Source organism: Cervus canadensis, chromosome 7, assembly GCF_019320065.1.
Source record: "Cervus canadensis isolate Bull #8, Minnesota chromosome 7, ASM1932006v1, whole genome shotgun sequence".
NCBI classification, from domain to species: Eukaryota; Metazoa; Chordata; class Mammalia; order Artiodactyla; family Cervidae; genus Cervus; species Cervus canadensis.
Window position 1 is genome coordinate 26,687,838 of NC_057392.1, and position 19,142 is coordinate 26,706,979.

General features: G+C 41.8%; 1 protein-coding gene across 7 annotated transcripts in view; it reads left to right on the forward strand.

Moving 5' to 3' along the window:
• The window catches only part of DYRK1A (dual specificity tyrosine phosphorylation regulated kinase 1A), a 144,290-nt gene that overhangs the window by 117,707 nt on the left and 7,441 nt on the right, over positions 1 to 19,142 (forward strand). For all 7 annotated transcript variants that reach the window (XM_043474721.1, XM_043474726.1, XM_043474720.1 and 4 more), the window contains 3 exons: positions 1,466 to 1,606; positions 10,236 to 10,542; positions 14,265 to 14,389. In XM_043474721.1, the coding sequence (XP_043330656.1) occupies positions 1,466 to 1,606; positions 10,236 to 10,542; positions 14,265 to 14,389 (573 nt within the window). The remainder of the gene's footprint in view (positions 1 to 1,465; positions 1,607 to 10,235; positions 10,543 to 14,264; positions 14,390 to 19,142) is intronic.

Below are 19,142 nucleotides of genomic sequence, written 5' to 3' on the forward strand. Positions count from 1 at the left end.
TACAGATTTTAAGTATAATAACAGAAAAAGATGATAGTGATGAAATGAGGAACGATCCTAAAAACACTAAATTTTGAGAGTATGATGTGGAATTAAAGTATTAATAAATGATGACCAGTGGGATTGATAGATACATTTGATCTGAATAATTTAGGGTAAATTAGGACTCCAGAATTTTGGAGCTGCAGACAAAGCGTAATTCTTGTAGTCAACAGGTGTTCGGTCTGTGTTCTTAGAAGATCTTTGGAGGTCAGAGGCAGTGGTGGGAAGGTGAGGGCAAGGGAGAAGGGGGGTCTAAGCTCTGTACAGTTGGAGGAAGTGCTTTCATTGTCTTTAAAACTGTTTGTTTGTGGAGTTTTTTGTTTGTTTTGTTTTTAAAGAAAAATTAACCATTGCGGATTATGATCAGTCCATTCATTTATACATGAGAAAAGAAAGGCTAATGAAATTTCATGACACGTCAGTCAAGTAGTGTCAGAAACCTGTCCCTTCCTCCTTCCTGCTAGCTCATTTTACTCTCGCCAGTGAGCTGTTCTTTGGCAGTAATTGCTGTAGTGTGTTTCTTTGAATAATAAATAATATAAAGGTAATAGTACCTTTTTCATGGACTTAAGCACCATTAAGATCACCTGTGAAGCTTCGGTGGCTGCCGTCTCACGCGTGGTGAAACCAGAACCCTTTGAGTAGCTGGGAAGCCCCTCCCTCTCTCTGCCTCCCGACCTCTCTCCGCCTGTCCCTCTGTCCATCTCCCTGCCCGGTCCCCCCAGCACACAGCCCCCTCTCAGGTCCCTTGGAGGCCAGAGGGCCCACACGTTCGTGCCTGGGGGCTTTTACTCTGGCCCTCGCTTTTCTCTCCTGTCACCTGCTTGTGAAGCCTTTCACGACACCCTGTTTTAAGTTGCAGTGCCCGCCTCGCTATCACGTCCTTTTAATTTTCTCCCTGTTCTTAGTAGCCGATAGATCTGATTATGTGTGTGTTCCTTGATGATCTCTTCCTCTGTAACATAAACTTCTGGCAAAGATTTTTGTCTTTGTTCCAGTGGACATGGTTTCTAGCATATAGTAGACCTTCGGGTTTTTGAGTGAATAAATTTGCACATTAAAAGATACTTTTTTATTGGGTCCACACTTTATTAAGCCTTTCATTTTTTTTTTTCCCATTCTCCCCAAACTTTAACTTTGCAATCCCATCCAATCATTCCTTATTTTCTGTTGTATCCATGATCACCTGCCATCCCATAGATGTATGTATGTGTTTGCTGAATCGTCTGCCCTCCCCTCTGTGGAATGTGGGACTTGGGGAGGTAGGGGCGTTATCTCTTTTGTTCATTAATGTGTATTTACTGCCCACAGGAGTGCCTGACACACAGGAGAAACTCTCTTTATCATTTGTGAATGGATGAGCCAGATGTAGGATGTTTTACAGTAGAAATTATAGGTTTTTTTGTTTTTGTTTTTAATACAGGTAGATCAGATGAATAAAATAGTGGAAGTTCTGGGTATTCCGCCTGCTCATATTCTTGACCAAGCACCAAAAGCAAGAAAGTTCTTTGAGAAGTTGCCAGATGGCACTTGGAACTTAAAGAAGACCAAAGACGGAAAACGGGTAAAATAGGGAAATAATATTTTTGAGCCTTTGTTACTTTCACTGATTGTCTTTTATAACACATTTTTTAATTTATTTGAAATCAGTGTTACTGAAGTCGGCTGTTAACAGTAGTTCTGTTGATGACTTGGGTATAGATTTTCTTCACAAGCTGGTTTTAGCTTGACCTGAGCTATCTGTATGACCTGAACAATGTTTGGTTAATGCTCAGTAGTCTCTTTAAGTCTTCATTTTGAAACTGTCTGCCTGCCTTTTGAGACTGCTGATCAAATCACCATGCCTTGTTTCCACAGTAGAGTCAGTCAGTTTGACCTTTCTCCTGGTTTCTCCTGGTTTGGGTATACATTGAAATCGCAGTTAAGAGTGTTGCAGCTGGGAACAGTAGAAGTCATAACTGCAGTGAATGGCCTTTTTTTGTAGTTCAGATGAGAGTAGAGGATTTCTGACTTAAGCAGTTTGTGATAAGAATCTGCACTGACTGGATGGTCCTTTGGTAGATTTCAGTTTCTTAGCTTGGATAACGGGGATTTCACATCTCCAGAATCTTTCAAAGTGAGGGTTTTAATGTGTTGGATATTTAGTAATTTTCTCCTATCTGAGAACTTTTCAGGCGTCTAAAATAAACCATGTCAGTTTAGTAGAATAAATGGTGACAATTTTGCATCTTGATTTACATCTTTGTTTTATATATCTGAAAATAATCATATGTTTTGTCACCTAGTTTGTTTCTAGTATTAGATGAATATACTGTATAAATATATGATTGTAATACACACACCAGACACTTTATGATTGTAGTTCTGCATTTTAACACGTAAGAAATTTTATTTTTGCTACAGTTTTTATTTTGCCCTTGAGTTTTAGCGACACTGCCACCAGGTGTCATTTCCAGTGAACTGAAGGTGATGTGATGCTCATTTGCTGTAATTCACCTTCAGCTCTGGAGCCTTAACTTCTGATATCAAGTGGTTTTTAATAAGAATATATATATATGTAAAACGGTATCTTTCACAACTGATTTGTAACTTGCTGCATTCTGCCTTGTTCTCTAACGTTTGAGGCAGCGCAATACCCAGCAGCTCAGTTACGCCTGCTCCCCACAGGAAGGGATGGAAAATACCAAGCGGACATCCTGGGTCCTTCCACCTCTGTCCACGTGCCTCCATCAGCCATGGCCCCTCTTCCCAGGGGAGTCCTCCTTAGCTTCACCAGCATTCAGAGTAGCTCTTACAGTTCATTTTTAATTAGCATGGAGTATATGATGCCTGCTTTACATTTTTCTTTCTCTCTGATACATACTACTACTACTTTTTCCAGTTGGAAGTCTTTTTTTCTTCTGCTAAAATTTTTTTTTCTTTATGTAAATGAAACATTTATTCATTTCCTCAATCACTGCCTTATAAAACCACAGTTAAGTCACAATGGACTGTAACCTATCATTTTCCCAAAATTGAACTATTATTATTATTATTTTAAATTATTTGAGGGGAGCATTTCACTCAGAAGAGTAGATTATTTTTTCCCTTAAAATTGAAAGTATCTTGACCTGTGTTTAATATACATTAAGTAACTGTAGATTTCATGAGATTTTCCCAAGCTGCAGTTAAACGACTGACTTAAGAAACTTAATTTTTTAAAATGTAAAATAATTACTCCTTTTTAAACAGAAATAAATTTCCAGCAACAAAAAAAAATCAAATCTGTAACCAAATGGTTACATTATGAAGATACACTAGGGATTTTAACCATGAATATGAAGAGATGTGCATGTACTGTCTTTGGGTGCACTTCCTGAGGTTATTTCCTTAGTGATTTTATTTTTACTTTAAAGTTCTCATTTTGTTTCAAGAGCCCATTTTGGCTTCCTAGTAATGAGATCCATACCTACTGGCTATTTTTTTTTCCTTTGGTGGGAGAGGGTGAAGATTTAAGATTATAAATGATACTTTTTTGTTGAAGTATAATTTATGTACAAGATGGGTATTTTAAGTTTTCACTGTTGTGTTTTAATTTTTATTTACAGCAGTATATCCACTGCCTAAAACATGATGTAGACTACTCCCATCACCTCTGTCATCCACTCTCAGTTTCTGATTTCTGTCATCCTAGGTTAGCTTTGACTGTTCATAGGCAGAATTCATATAAGTGGAATCCTGAAGTATTTATTATTTTGTTTCTTTCACGTAACAGACATTATTTTTGGAGATTTGTCCGTAGTGTGTCTCAGAAATCACTCCATTTTATTGCGTCACAGTCCTTCGTTGAATGGAAATACCATAATTGATCTGTATTTACCTGTCATTGGATGTTTGGGTTGCTTCTAGTTTAGGACTGTTAGCAATAAGGCTACTGGGAACATTTTGTATCAATTTCTATACACATAAGTTTTCGTTTTTCTGGGGTCACTACTTACAATTGCCAGATCATAGGGTGTCTTGTGTGTTTTCTTTCTTAAGAAAATACCAGTTTCCCAAGGTTCTGTCATTTTGTATTCCCACAAGGTTATGAGAGATCCAATTGCATGACATCCTTGCCATTTCATGCGCGTTTAGCCATTCTAATGGGTATGTAGTGGTTTTCATTTGACTTCTTCCTGATTGAGAATGTTGGCCTGGCCGGCTTTTCATGTGCTCAGTAGCCATTCGCGTATCTTCTTTGGTGACCATCTTGCTAGTCTTTTGCCCATTTGTTACCGGGATGTTTGATTATTGGGCTGTAGAAGTTTTTAACATAGTGAACGTCAGTCCTCTGTCACCCGTGTGCCAGTATTTATCCCCAGACTCTGGCCTGTCTGCTTCTTTTCTTAGTAGCCGTTTTTAATAAACAAAAACTTAATTTTTTTATGAACAGTGTTTTCTTAATTCTCAGAAATCTTTACCTCCCTCAGGTTTGTGAAGACGCTCTGCTCTAAACGCTTTGGATGAGCTGCTGTGGTCGCTCCACAGTGCTGTGTCAGTGCCAGGGGTGCGGCACGGCGACGCAGTCACACACACACACACACAGGCTCAGGGCCCAGACACAGACACACACACACACACACACACACACACACACAGGCTCAGGGCCCAGACACACACACACACACACACACACACACACACACACACACACACGCTCAGGGCCCAGGGGTGCGGCACGGCGACGCAGACACACACACACACACACACACACACACGCTCAGGGCCCAGGGGTGCGGCACGGCGACGCAGTCACACACACACACACACACACACACACACACACACACACAGAGGCTCTCTCCCTGCAGGCTGCCACAGAGCTGAGCGCAGCATGCCAGGTGCTGCTCAGCAGGGCCTCGTTGGCTCTCTGTTGTGTATTTAGTGCTGTGTGTCTCTTATTCCTAATTTAGCCCTCCCACATCCCCTTTCCCTTTGCTAACCATAAATTTGTTTTCTGTGTCTCTGGGTCTGTTTCTGTTTTGAAAATAAATTCATTTGTATCTTTTTTAGATTTCACTTATGAGTAATCTATTTGAAATAATTTCACTGAATATGATCATCTCTAGGTCCATCCATGTTGCTGCAAATGGCATTATTTCATTCTTTTATATCACTGAGTAATATTTCACTGTATGTGTTGTGAAATAACACCACCACATCTTCTTTATCTAGTCATCTGTCGATGGACACTCAGGTTGCTTCCATGTCTTGGCTATTATAAATAAATAGGTCTGCAGTGAACATTGGGGTGCATTTATCTTTTTCAATTAGTTTTTTTCTGGATATTTGCCTAGGAATGGGATTGCAGTATGATATGGTAACTCTGTTTTTAGTTTCTTTTTTTTTTTTAACTTTTTTATTAGTTGGAGGCTAATTACTTCACAACATTTCAGTGGGTTTTGTCATACATTGATATGAATCAGCCATAGATTTACACTTATTCCCCATCCCGATCCCCCCTCCCATCTCCCTCTCCACCCGATTCCTCTGGGTCTTCCCAGTGCACCAGGCCCGAGCACTTGTCTCATGCATCCCACCTGGGCTGGTGATCTGTTTCACCATAGATAGTATACATGCTGTTCTTTTGAAACATCCCACCCTCACCTTCTCCCACAGAGTTCAAAAGTCTGTTCTGTATTTCTGTGTCTCTTTTTCTGTTTTGCATATAGGGTTATCGTTACCATCTTTCTAAATTCCATATATATGTGTTAGTATGCTGTAATGTTCTTTATCTTTCTGGCTTACTTCACTCTGTATAAGGGGCTCCAGTTTCATCCATCTCATTAGGACTGGTTCAAATGAATTCCTTTTGACGGCTGAGTAAAATTCCATGGTGTATATGTACCACAGCTTCCTTATCCATTCATCTGCTGATGGGCATCTAGGTTGCTTCCATGTCCTGGCTATTATAAAACAGTGGCTGTGATGAACATGGGGTGGCACGTGTCTCTTTCAGATCTGGTTTCCTCAGTGTGTATGCCCAGAAGTGGTATTGCTGGGTCATATGGCAGGTTCTATTTCCATTTTTTTAAGGAATCTCCACACTGTTTTCCATAGTGGCTGTACTAGTTTGCATTCCCACCAACAGTGTAAGAGGGTTCCCTTTTCTCCACAGCCTCTCCAGCATTTATTGCTTTGTGACTTTTCGATAGCAGCCATCCTGACTGGTGTGTATGGTACCTCAATTGTGGTTTGATTTTGCATTTCTCTAATAATGAGTTGATGTTGAGCACTTTTCATGTGTTTGTTGGCCATCTGTATGTCTTCTTTGGAGAAATGTCTGTTTAGTTCTCTGGCCCATTTTTTGATTGGGTCATTTATTTTTCTGGAATTGAGCTGCAGGAGTTGCTTGTATATTTTTGAGATTAATCCTTTGTCTGTTTCTTCATTTGCTATTATGTTTTTAGTTTCTTAAGGAACCTCCATACTCTTTCCCATAGTGGCTGCACCAGGTTACAGCCCCACTAACACTGGAAGCGGATTCTCTTTTCTCCTCTCCGGTATTTACCATGTATAGATTTTTCCATGATGGCCATTGTGAGCAGCGGGAGGTAGTACTTCATCATAGTTTTGATTTGCATTTCTCTAATAATTAAAGTGACGTTGCACACCCTCTCATGTGCTTGTTGGTCTTTTATTGGGGAATCTTTGCATCCTTACTTAATGTGTGTCTGTGTATGTTTTATCAATAACTGGGAGAAGTGTTCATCTTTCATGATGATACTGGATTTGTCTTAATCTTCTTTTAGTTTTCTGGTTTTTGAAGCTCTCTTAATAGGTGTACCCATTTAGTATTGTTAGAACATGGTGATAAATTCAGTCTTTCATCACCATGAAATGTTCCTTTTTGTCTTTAATATTTTCTTGTGTTTACTTTGTTTGATATTATTCAAGCTATACCAGTTTTCTAATTCTTAATACTTTCATAGTATTTTTTTAAATCCTTTTAGTGTAAACCTGTTCATACTTTTGTATGTAAAATACGATTTTTAAATACAGAATGTAGTTTGAGTTACGCTTTTTAATCCAGTTGAATAGTATCTTTATTTCACAATGAATTATTTGGTCCCTAGTTACTCAGAGGATTGGGTTTTAGACTTTTGCCATGTGTGTTTCTGCTTGTTTTATCTGTTGTTTGTTTCCCACTACTACTTTCCTGCCTTCTTTGGAGTTGAGACTTTTGGTGTTTTATTTCATCTTTTCTTCCTGACTTTATAGCTATTCCTCTTTGTGTAATTGTTAGGGTTGCTCTTATTATATGCCTCTATAACTTACCAGTTGACCTTAACAAAGTGTTATGTAACTTGATAAGCTGTGTGATAACCATGTGCTTTTATCTAATGCCTTCCATCTTTTGTCATCATGTATCACTCACGCGTGCATTACATACCTCACAACACAACTGCCTAAATTACAAACGACATTTAGAAGAGATTTTAAGACACATAAAAGATAAAGATAGTAACAAGTTCTTTTCAGGAGTTCCTTAACAGTCCAGTGGTTAGGACTTTGAGCTTTCACTGGCATGGCCCCAGGTTCAGTCCCTTGTCAGGGAACTGTAAGATTCTACAAGCCACGCACTGTGGGCCAGGACCCCTCCCCTTCCCCTGCCACCCCCCCGCCCCGCCACACACACACACAAGTTCTTTTTACCCATAGAGTTCTTCATTTCTTGTTATTGTTCCTAAGTTCCATCTGGTATTATGTTCCTTTAGCCTGAAGAACTTCCTTTAACTTTTTAATTTTGTAGTCAGTAACTTCTGCTGATGAATTCTTTTCAACAGTTGTTTATCTGAAAATACCTTTATTCACCTTTATTTTTGAAAAGATTTTTCATGGATATGGAAATTTCAGTGGATATAGAATTTTAGGCTTACATTTCAGCTAAAGAAAATGATGTTATGACATTGTTTTCTGTATTACATTGTTTCTGAGAAGTCATTGATTTTCCTAAGTAGTGTTTTCTTTTTCTTTTTTTATTCCCTCCCTCACCCCAACCCCCCCAACTTTTTTTGTGCTACTTCTTCTGCAGGGCAAGGACTATTATTATTCATTTTAAGCAGTGTTTTCTTTATAAAATATTTCTCTCTTCTTCCCCCTGGCTGACTTTGATGCCCTTTTTTTTTTTTTTTTAAATATGTTTGATTTTTCAGCAGTTTGACTGTTAGGTTCTTGTGCATAGTTTTCTCTGTGTTTATTTTCCGTGGAGTGTGCTGAATTTGTTAGATCTGTCGGGTTGATATCTTTCATCAAAATCCTCAGACATTATCCTTTCAAATATTTGTTCTGCTTTGCTTCCTCCTCTTCTGGTAATTATCTACTTAAATATATGTTATGGTGCTTAATACCATCTTAGAGGTCTCTAGTTTATTCATCTTGTTTTCTTTTTGTATGTTAGTTTGAATCATTTCTTTGTCTCTTAGTTCACTCATTGTTTTCCTTCTGTTGAGCCCAGTCTGCTGTTAAGATCATTAAGTGGATTCTTCATTTATGATACTGCATTTTTTTCCACTTAACATGGACCCGCTTTTTGGTTTGTTTCTTGTGTCTGTAATTTTTTAAATGTATGCTGAACTTCCTGCATTTAAGAACAGCCGAGGTAGAAGTAAGTCTTACTTTTCTATGGACTGAGACTTGGCTCCTCCTCTGTCAGTCTGCTGGTGTGATGAGACTTAGTTGGTTTCATTGTGCTGTGCAGCTGAGTCTGGGCTCTGTATTGTTTGTTTGCTTGACTTAGATTCTGTTCTCCACTGTCTTCATAGGTTTTAAGCAGTGTTTGGAGACTGGGGAGATCTTTTATATGTTATGCCTAGCCAGCAGCCCACTCCTAATGTTCTGGGCCTCAGGGTGGTCTGTGTTCACACTGCTGCTCTGGCTCCAGGTTTGCCACCCTGGGGTCCTCCCTGGGGGGTCCTCACGGGGCCGTCTGCCTGTCCCACCCTTAGGCCCAGCCACTCATAGCTGTCCTCAGTTGGTTTGGAGTTGGGCTGGATTTTCCCTCCTCACATCCGTGGCTTTCATTCCTTCTCCCACTGTAGTCTCTTCTTTCCTAGGAAAGGCTTTCACTTTGCAGGGTTTAGTTAGCTCTGGTTTCTTTAATCCTCTGCACTCTGATAGGTTTCTTTTTTAATTAATTAATACTGTTGCCCCAGGTCTCAGTGGCAGCACGTGGGGGTCTTTGCTGCCTCGTGGGGGATCTTCCGTAGCCTCGCGCGAGCTCCTGGGCGTGAGGACAGCAGTTGTGATGCGTGGACTCAGCTGCTCTGCGGCATGTGGGGGTTAGTTCCCTGACCAGGTCGGGAATCTGCGTTTCCTGAACCACAAGGCAGGTTCTTAACCACTAGACCACCAGGTCCCTGATAGATTTTTAAAAGGCAGTGATTTTGTGGTTTGCCTACCTGGCTTGTTCTTGATTTTGAAGTAAGAGTAATGGTCTCTTACAAATTGCTACATTGTACCTAGAAGCAAAATCTACTAATACTATGCTGAATAAATTCAGTGTTCATAGGGATTTTAAAGATTACCTGTTAAAATGAGTTTCCCGAAAATGTCAGCACATGTTAAAGGCAGTTTATTAAATGTATTTTCTAAAGTGAAGCATAAATAATTTGCTTTCAATTTTTTTTTTATCTGAATATAAGCAAGGTACGGCGCTAAACCCATGGTTCTTTATTAGGCGTGATGGCTAAAGCTTTAATGAGCCACTGTTACCTAGGAAGTGCACCTGAGTTCACAGGTGTATCGGGCAGAAAAGAGGTTCGTGGCCACTGGTAGTATACTTCCTTTGTCAAGGACCACAGAGTAAAGATTTTGTTGCATATTCTTACTTGGTTCTGGTTGTTTTTACCATCTTTAAAAATGTAAAACCATTCATAGCAGGGGCTGTTTATATAAAGTAGGCTCTGAAACAGGGCATAGTTTGCTGATTCCTCCACTAGGTGATCTTTATAATCATTTCTGCTTGGAGTAATTTTGAATTTCTCCTAATTGCAGCACTTTCAGAATAGTATATGTGAAAATCTAGAAGAGCAAACCATAAAACACTCCTTTTGACAAAGGTCTCAGCATTATCCTATAAGTAAGCTTATTTGATGTTATGTTATGTAGGCTTTTACGTATTCCACCAAATTTAGAGAAACCCCCCCTTTTTTTGTCTTTTTTCTCTTTAGGAGTACAAACCACCAGGAACCCGTAAACTTCATAATATTCTCGGAGTAGAAACAGGAGGACCTGGTGGGCGTCGTGCTGGGGAATCGGGTCATACAGTAGCTGACTACTTGAAGTTCAAAGACCTCATTTTAAGGATGCTTGATTATGACCCCAAATCTCGAATTCAACCTTACTATGCCCTGCAGCACAGTTTTTTCAAGAAAACAGCTGATGAAGGTACAAACACAAGTAATAGTGTATCCACGAGTCCTGCTATGGAGCAGTCACAGTCTTCGGGCACCACCTCCAGTACGTCTTCAAGCTCAGGTCTGTGGTTCTGATACTATTTAGGCTTTTAAATGTGTGCTCTTTTCTTTACAAAGTGGGGGTTATTTCATGTGTTTTTAAAGTTTGTTAATGGGTAAGGAGGAATCCATCAGAGGGCAAACAGAAGAAACAAGAACTACAATTCCACAGCCTCCAGAACAAAAACCCACAATCAGAGAAAACTTAATAAAGTGGTCACATGAATCACACTCTTGTGTAACTCAGGAAGCTATGAGCCCTGCTGTGTAGGGACCCCAGGTTGGACAGGTCATGGTGGAGACTTCTGACAAAATGCGGTCCACTAGAGAAAGGAACGGCAAGCCACTCCAGTATTCTTGTCTCGAGAGCCCCATAAACAGTATGAAAAGGAGAAGATACATGACACTGAGACATGAGGGATGCCCACCCCCCCGCCCCCAAGTCAGTAGGTGTCCAGTGTGCTGCTGTGGTGACGAGAGGAAAGGTAACTCCAGAAAGAATGAAGAGGCTGGGCCACAGCAGAAACCTCACCCTGTTGTGAATGTGTTTGGTGATGGAAATAAAGTCTGATGCTGTAAAGAGCAGCATTGCATAGAACCTGGGATGTTAGGACCATGAATCTGAGTAAATTGGATGTGGTCAAGTAGGAGGTGACAAGAGTGAATATTGACTTCTTAGGAATCAGTGAACTAAAATGGACCAGAATGAGAGAATTTAATTCAGATGACCATTGTATTTACTGCTGTGGGCAAGAATCTCTTAGAAGAAATGGAATAGCCCTCATAGTCAACAAGAGAGTCCCAAATGCAGTACTGGGATGCAGTCTCAAAAATAACAGAATGATCTCTGTTTGTTTCCAAGGCAAACCATTCAGTATCACAGTAATCCATATCTATGCCTCAAACCCCTAATGCCAAAGAAGCTGAAGTTGAACAGTTCTCTGAAGACCTACAAGACCTTCTAGAACTAACACCTAAAAAAGATGTCCTTTTCATCATGGGATTGGAATCGAAAGTAGGAAATCAAGAGATACCTGGAATAACAGGCAAGTTTGACTTAGGGATACAAAATGAAGCACGGCAAAGGCCAACAGTTTTGCCAAAAGAACACGCTGGTCATAGCAAACATGCTTTTCCAACAACACAAGAGACAACTCTACACATGGACATCACGAGATGGTCAGTACCAAAATCAGGTTGTTTATATTCTTTGCAGCCAAAGATGGAGAAGCTCTATACAGGCAGCAAAAACAAGACCTGGAGCTGACCGTGGCTCAGATCATCAACTCCTTATTGCAAAATTTAGGCTTAAATTGAAGAAAGTAGGGAAAACCACTGGACCATTCAGGTATGACCTAAATCAAGTTCCTTATGATTATACAGTGGAGGTGATAAATAGATTCAAGGGATTACATCTGATAGAGTGCCTGAAGAACTATAGGCTGAATTCTTAACAAACAAACCTTACGAGGTTCATAACATTGTGCAGGAGGTAGTGATCAAAATCATCTCCAAGAAAAAGAAATGCAAGAATGCAAAGAGGTTGTCTGAGGAGGCCTTACAAATAGGTGAGATGAGAACTGAAAGGCAAAGGAGAAAGGGAGAGAGATACCCAACTAAAGGCAGAGTTTCAGAGAATAGCAAGGAGAGATAAGAAAGCCTTCTTAAATGACCAGTGCAAAGAAATAGAGGAAAACGATAGAATGGGAAAGACTAGAGATGTCTTCAAGAAAATTGGAGATATTAAGGGAACATTTCATGCAAGGATAGGCATGATGGAGGACAGAAACAGTAAGAACATAACAGAAGCAGAAGAGATTAATGAGAGGTGGCAAGAATACAAAGAGAAACTACAAAAAAGGTCTTAGTGACCCAGATGACCACGATGGTGTGATCACTCAACTAGAACCAGACATCCTGGAATGTGAAGTCAGGTGGACCTTGGGAAGCATCACTACAGTCAAAGTTAGTGAAAGTGATGGAGTTCCAGTAGAGCTATTTCAAATCCTAAAAGATGATGCTGTGAAAGTGCTGCACTCAATATGCCAGCAAATTTGGAAAACTCAACAGTGGGCCACAGGACTAGAAAAGTCAGTTTTCATTCTAATCCCAAAGAAAGGCAGTGCCAAAGAATGTTCAAACTACTGAACAATTGCATTTATTTCACATGCTGGCAAGGTAATGCTCAAAATCCAAGCTAGACTTCCAACAGTACGTGTTGGAACTTCCAGATGTACAAACTAGATTTAGAAAAGGCAGAGGAACCAGAGATCAAATTGCCAACATCTGTTGACTCATAGAAAAAGCAAGGGAATTCCAGAAAAACATCCACTTGTGCTTCATTGACTGCACTCAGACCTTTGACTGTGTGGATCACAAAAAACTATGGAAAATTCTTCAAAAGATAGGACTACCAGACCACCTTAACCTGCCTCCTGAAGAAACCTGTATGCACATCAGGAAGAAACAGTTAAAACCGTTCATGAGCAACTGACTGGTTCCAAATCAGGAAAGGAGTATGTAACGCTGCTTATTTAACTTATATGCAGAGTACATCATGAGAAACACTGGGCTGGAAGAAGCATAAGCTGGAATCAAGATTGCTGGGAGAAATATCAATAACCTCAGATATACAGATGACACCACCCTTATGGCAGAAAGTGAAGAGGAGCTAAAGAGCCTCTTGATGAAGGTGAAAGAGGAGAGTGCAAAAGTTGGCTGAAAACTCAACATTGAAAAAATGAAGATCATGGCATCTGGTCCCATCATTTCATGGCAAATAGGTGGGGGAAAAATGGAAACAGTGGCATCCTTTTATTTTCCTGGGCTCCAAAATCATTTCAGACAGTTGACTTGAAGCTATGAAATTAAAAGGCGCTTGCTCCTTGGAAGAAAAACTATGACCAACCTAGATATCATATTAAAAAGCAGAGACATTACTTTGCTGACAAAGGTCCGTATAGTCAAAGCTGTGGTTTTTCCTGTAGTCATGTACAGATGCGATAGTTGGACTATAAAGAAGACTGAGTGCTGAAGAACTGATTCTTTCAAACTGTGGTGCTGGAGAAGATTCTTGAGAGTCCCTTGGACTGCAAGGAGATCAAACCAATTAATCCTAAAGGAAATCAACTGTGAATATCCATTGTAAGGACTGATGCTGAAGCTCCAATACTTTGGCCACCTGATGCGAAGAGCCGACTGATTGAAATGACACTGATTTTGGGAAAGATTGAGAGAATGAGGAGAAGGGGGCAAAAGAGGATGAGATGGTTGGATGGCATCACCGATTTATTGGACACGAGTTTGAGCAGACTCCTTGAGATAGTGAAGGACAGGGAAGCCTTGCGTGCTGTGCTCCATGGGGAAGCAAAGAGTTGGACACAACTTAGCAGCTGAGCAACAACAACAAGGGAGGAATTATTTTTCGTAAGTCTATTCTTTGGGCCTGTAAAAAAATTCACAAGTTCTAAGACTTAACTGTGCATACAATAAATTCTACTTGGGAAAAAACTAGTAGCCAAATATTTAAATTGTTTTTAAGGTGGAAACAGTTTTCCCAACTTAACTGAACTTGGTCGTATTTGAGTTCAATGATTCATGTGAAAGAAGGGAATTGGGTGCTTTTCTGGTGCCCTTTCAGGTTAATAGAGGGTATTTCAGTTTTAATGTTACAGTTTTAGGATATATCTACTTGAACACAACTAACTTCACACTCACAAGTAGTGTCGTGTTGTGATGCTCCAGGTGGATCGTCGGGGACGAGCAACAGTGGGAGAGCCAGGTCGGACCCGACGCACCAGCATCGGCACAGCGGCGGGCACTTCACGGCCGCCGTCCAGGCCATGGACTGTGAGACCCACAGTCCGCAGGTGAGCCCAGCCCGCCCTCACGCGCACCCTCCGTTGTGCCCGGGGAGCAGTGTGGGCTGCCCCGTGTCTTTTGGGTGATTGTCGCTTCCTCCGAAGGGTCAGAGCTTCCTCTCCTGTAAGGGGTTCCAACTTACATGACTGACATAAAGCAGCACAACCTCGCAGTCATTTCCCTCCTTATTTAGAAATAGCTAAAATTTACTGAGCGCACATGAGCCATTGCTCCAGGTACTTTTTCCCCTGTGTTTATCTCATTTATTCTGTAGCGTTTTTAGCCTTACCCTGTTTGGATTTCCGTTTTACAGTGGGAACTGTGACTTCCTGGGTTCAGGTCTTTCTCCGGCTCATCATCTTAATTACTGCCTCTCCCTCGTCTCGTTATCTGTCACCACCGATGGTCCTAGGTTCTGGATCAGTTTGTGCTTTGCTTTTTCAGCTCCATGTTTTGTTTTGTGCCTTGAAGTTTTTTCTTTTTTGTTCTGTCGGTTTTTCAACTGATTAAAGAGGATCTCATGAAGTAAAATTTTTTAAGGGGGTGAAGCAGATGGTAGTAATAAAAATGTTTACTAATATTTAAATACTCTGTAAAAGAGTAAGTTAATTCATCCTGAGTACTGCGTAATGATGTTTATAATGAGAGGCAAGTCTGTTGTTTAATGAGAAACACAGTGGACGCTGATGAACGTTGCCCCGTTGCTGGCCTGGGGCTGCCGCGGGCTGTTGGAGAGGTGTGTGTCGGGATGTGGTCACCGCTGATTCCTGGTCCCCAGCCTGCTGGGCAGGCTCTCCTGCTTCTCACATCATCTCTTCCCACTCCCGCTCTCTCCAGTAATTGTTTCAGCCTCTTCTCCACTTCTTAGAAGCCTCTCCTCTGTTCTCCCTGACTCCTCCCTGGGTGGGGAGCACTCTTCAGAAAGGAAGCCTCACGGCCTGTCCCCAGACACCTCACCCGGCTCCGCGGGCGCTCGTCCACTGTCTCCCACCTGCGCTCTGCTGTCCGCTGCCACCCTGGGACCTCTGCTCACCGCCTTCCCTCCGCGCCCAGCCCTCCCCAGGTGTCTCTGGACAGCAGCAGGCCTTCCCTGGCCGGTGTTTTCCCTGCCCCACGTTCTGCTCTCCATGAGCTCTGTTTCCTCACCCTTTGAGAGCCCTTCTACTGCTCTAGGCAGCCTGCTCCCAGCGTGAGCACCTGTCCTGTCGTGGCACCAGCGTCAGTTCTGAGCAGCCGGGCGGGCTCTCGGTCACTTTTCCGTCCAGTCCTCACTCGCAGTGACCCGGCTCTGGTTTCCATCTGCCCTGGGCATGCGCACAGCGTGGCCCTTCGCCCGGCCTGCCCTCTTCCGTTGTCACCTCCTTTCTGGATTCTCTTCTCCCGCTGCTGGTAAAAGTGGACGTTCCGTGCCCTCTCTCCCACCTGATAGCCCTCGGGTGACCTCATGTGTGCCTACCAGTGTCCACAACGTCTGTCTTGATGTCAGCCACTTCACGTCCTGATTCTGACCTGGACCTCACTCCTGAGCCCCTGATCACCTCCTATCAGTGCCGTGCTCGCTGGAGGTCTCCACAGCACAACCTACAGATCCTGTCATTGCTTCGTCTTCTGCCACAGCGCATCTGCTTTTATCTGTTCTTTGTACAGAATGGCCCTGAATTTACCCATTTGCTTAGGTCATACATGTCTGGGAGTTAATCCTTGAGTCTCTCCCTCACCTCCCGACATGGAATCAAATGATAAATAGTGTGGATTCGGAATATCCTACATGTGTTTCTATTCTCTCCACTTCACTCCCCCCACTCCTTGCTACAGGCATCTCTAGCTTATCTTCCTATAAAGATTATTTTTAACTGGTCTTCCAGCATCTGTTTCATCCACCAGTTCACCTCTGCTCTCTTTGTCAGCTAAGTAAATAAACATTCAGTTAAAACAGTCTCATCCGGGTCCATCCCCTGCTTTCAACCAGTTTTTGGCTTTCTCTTATACTTAAAAAAAAAAAAAAAATTGAGAGGGCTTCCCAGGTGGCGCGAGCGGTAAAGAACTGCCTACCAGTGCAGGAAACATAAGAGACATGGGTTCGATCCCTGGATCAGGAAGATGCCCTGGAGGAGGGCACGGCAACCCCCTCCAGTATTCTTGTCTGGAGAATCCCACGGAGAGAGGAGCCTCATGGGCCACCGTCCATGGGGTTGCAGAGTCAGACATGACTGAGCACAGCGTGGAGTTTTCAGTGGTTTCTGTGATCTGGCCCCTACCCAGGCGTTCTTCCTTTCCATTCACTCTGGTCTTCCTGGAATTTTTTTCATTTTCTGGACCTTACGTTCTCCATCACAGTTCTCACGAGGACTGTGCTCAGCCTGGAATATGCTTTTCCTCCCTCTTTGCTTTGGTGACTTCTGTATATCCTTCTGATTTTAAATATCACTACCAGAGGCTTTCCCTAATCTTCAGAGTGACCTTCTTTCCTCCCTTTATTCTTCCAATTATATTAATACTGCAAATACATAAACTGTACCAGGATAACATAAGACATTTGTGTTCATCCTGCCCATATTTAAAGAAGTCAATCAATATTGTGCTTATTTGCTTCAAACCATTTTTATTTAATCTTTACATAGTTGATACATTCACATGGTTTAAAAATCGGTAAACATAAACGGGGATTCAATGAGAAGTCTTCCCTTCTGTGTCCTCTAGCCACCTAATTTCTATATTAATGTTGTTAGTTTCATGTAGCCTTTCTGAGATATTTTATATATTCACAAGCAAATACAAATATATATTCTTCACCTAACCTTTGTACACAAGTGATAGGTAGCATACCACGCACACTGCTTTATATCTTTTTATTTTAACATGTTGTAATATGTTTTTTAATAGATAATATTATGGAACTCATTCTGTATCATAGAAAACTTGTTCATTCTGTTTGTTTTGTTTTAAATAGCCACGCAGTATTCTGTTTAGATATTCCACAAGTCATTGCAGTAGTTCCCTGTTAGTGGACATTTAGTTTACTTTCAATCTTCTTTACTACTCAAAATAATGCTATAATGAATAACCCCATATATAAATAATCCACACACACACACACACAGTTAGTGCATCTGTGGTATAAATTCTTGGATGTGGAATTGCTGGGTCAGAGAGTAATGTGGCTTGTCACTTTGATGACTGTTGCCAAATTGCTCTCCATGTAATTTTACCAATTTAGCTTGCCAGTTAACTGAGTTTTAAGAAACTGGGATCAATAGTATTTTCAATACTATTTTCAATAGTATTTCTTGGGACCACTTTGATTAAGTAAATACTGAATGATCTGTGCTGCTGCTAAGTCGCTTCAGTCGTCTGCAACTGTGTGACCCCACAGAGGGCAGCCCACCAGGCTCCTCCGTCCCTGGGATTCTCCAGGCAAGAACACTGGAGTGGGTTGCCATTTCCTTCTCCAGTGCTTGAAAGTGAAAAGTGAAAGTGAAGTGGCTCAGTTGTGTCTGACTCTTAGCGACCCCATGGACTGCAGGCCACCAGGCTCCTCCGCCCATGGGATTTTCCAGGCAAGAGTACTGGAGTGGGGTGCCATTGCCTTCTCCAATGATCTGTGCTAGCCACTGGTGATAAAGAAACAGGCTTTGCCTTCCTAGAGCTTACAGTGACTCAGTATATAAATGAATCAAGTGAATATAAATTGCAACTACTAGAAAATAAGACAGTATAATAGAGAATAGCTGTTTCTTGGGTGGGGTGTGTGTACTAAGCAGGCCCAACTGATAACAGATAGAGCCCCCAAAATATGGTAGCTTGAAGAATGTGAAGTTTCTCTTTTATGCAACGTCCAGAGTGGGCATGTGGGTTAGCAGCACGGCTCTCCCATGTCCTGGGTTCCTGACATCTTGTGACTACCCCATCCCCAGGGCCTAGTTGTCTGCTGCATCCCGCAGAAGGACTTGGGAAGTATTTTGTGGACCGGATCTGGTTGTACTATAGGAACTTGCCATTGACCAAAACAGTTGCACGGCTGTGTCTTAGTACAGCGGAAACTGGAAGTGAGTGTAATTGGAGCCACGTGCCCAGGAGGAAGAAGTTTTTTGAGGACAACTGGGAGTCTCTGGCCCAGAAGTTAGGGCAGCATTAGCCAGAGTGGTGAGGGAAGACTCTGGCACTGAAACAATGAGAAAGAAGCATCCAAGCAGAAATTAGAAATCAGAACATTCTAGGCAGAAGGGAACAGTATGTGCAGATACTCTGAGGCATGTGAAAGATGTTGATCAGATCGAGGAACAGAAGGAATATGCTGTGTAGTAGGAGCCCAGGCAGCAGGATGAAGGCAGACTAGAGGAAAAGGTTGGAGAAAGGAGCATTGACCAGACTGTGCAGGTTGTTTACCCATTCATCCATCAGTGGGTGCTTGGGTTGTTTCTTATTTTGGCTGTTATAATACTACTACAGTGAACATGGGGGTACATATATCTTTCCAAGATAGTGTTTTTGTTTTCTTCACATAAATACCCAGAAGCAGAATTGAGGATCATGTGGTTCAGTTCAGTTCAGTTGCTCAGTCGTGTCTGATTCTGTGTGACCCCATGGAATGCAGCACAACAGGCTTCCCAGTCCATCACCAACTCCTAGAGTTTACTCAAACTCATGTCCATTGAGTCAGTGATGCCATCCAACCATCTCATCCTCTCCTGTCCCCTTCTCCTCCCGCCTTCAATCTTTCCCAGCATCAGGGTCTTTTCTAATTAGAAAAAGTTCTTTGCA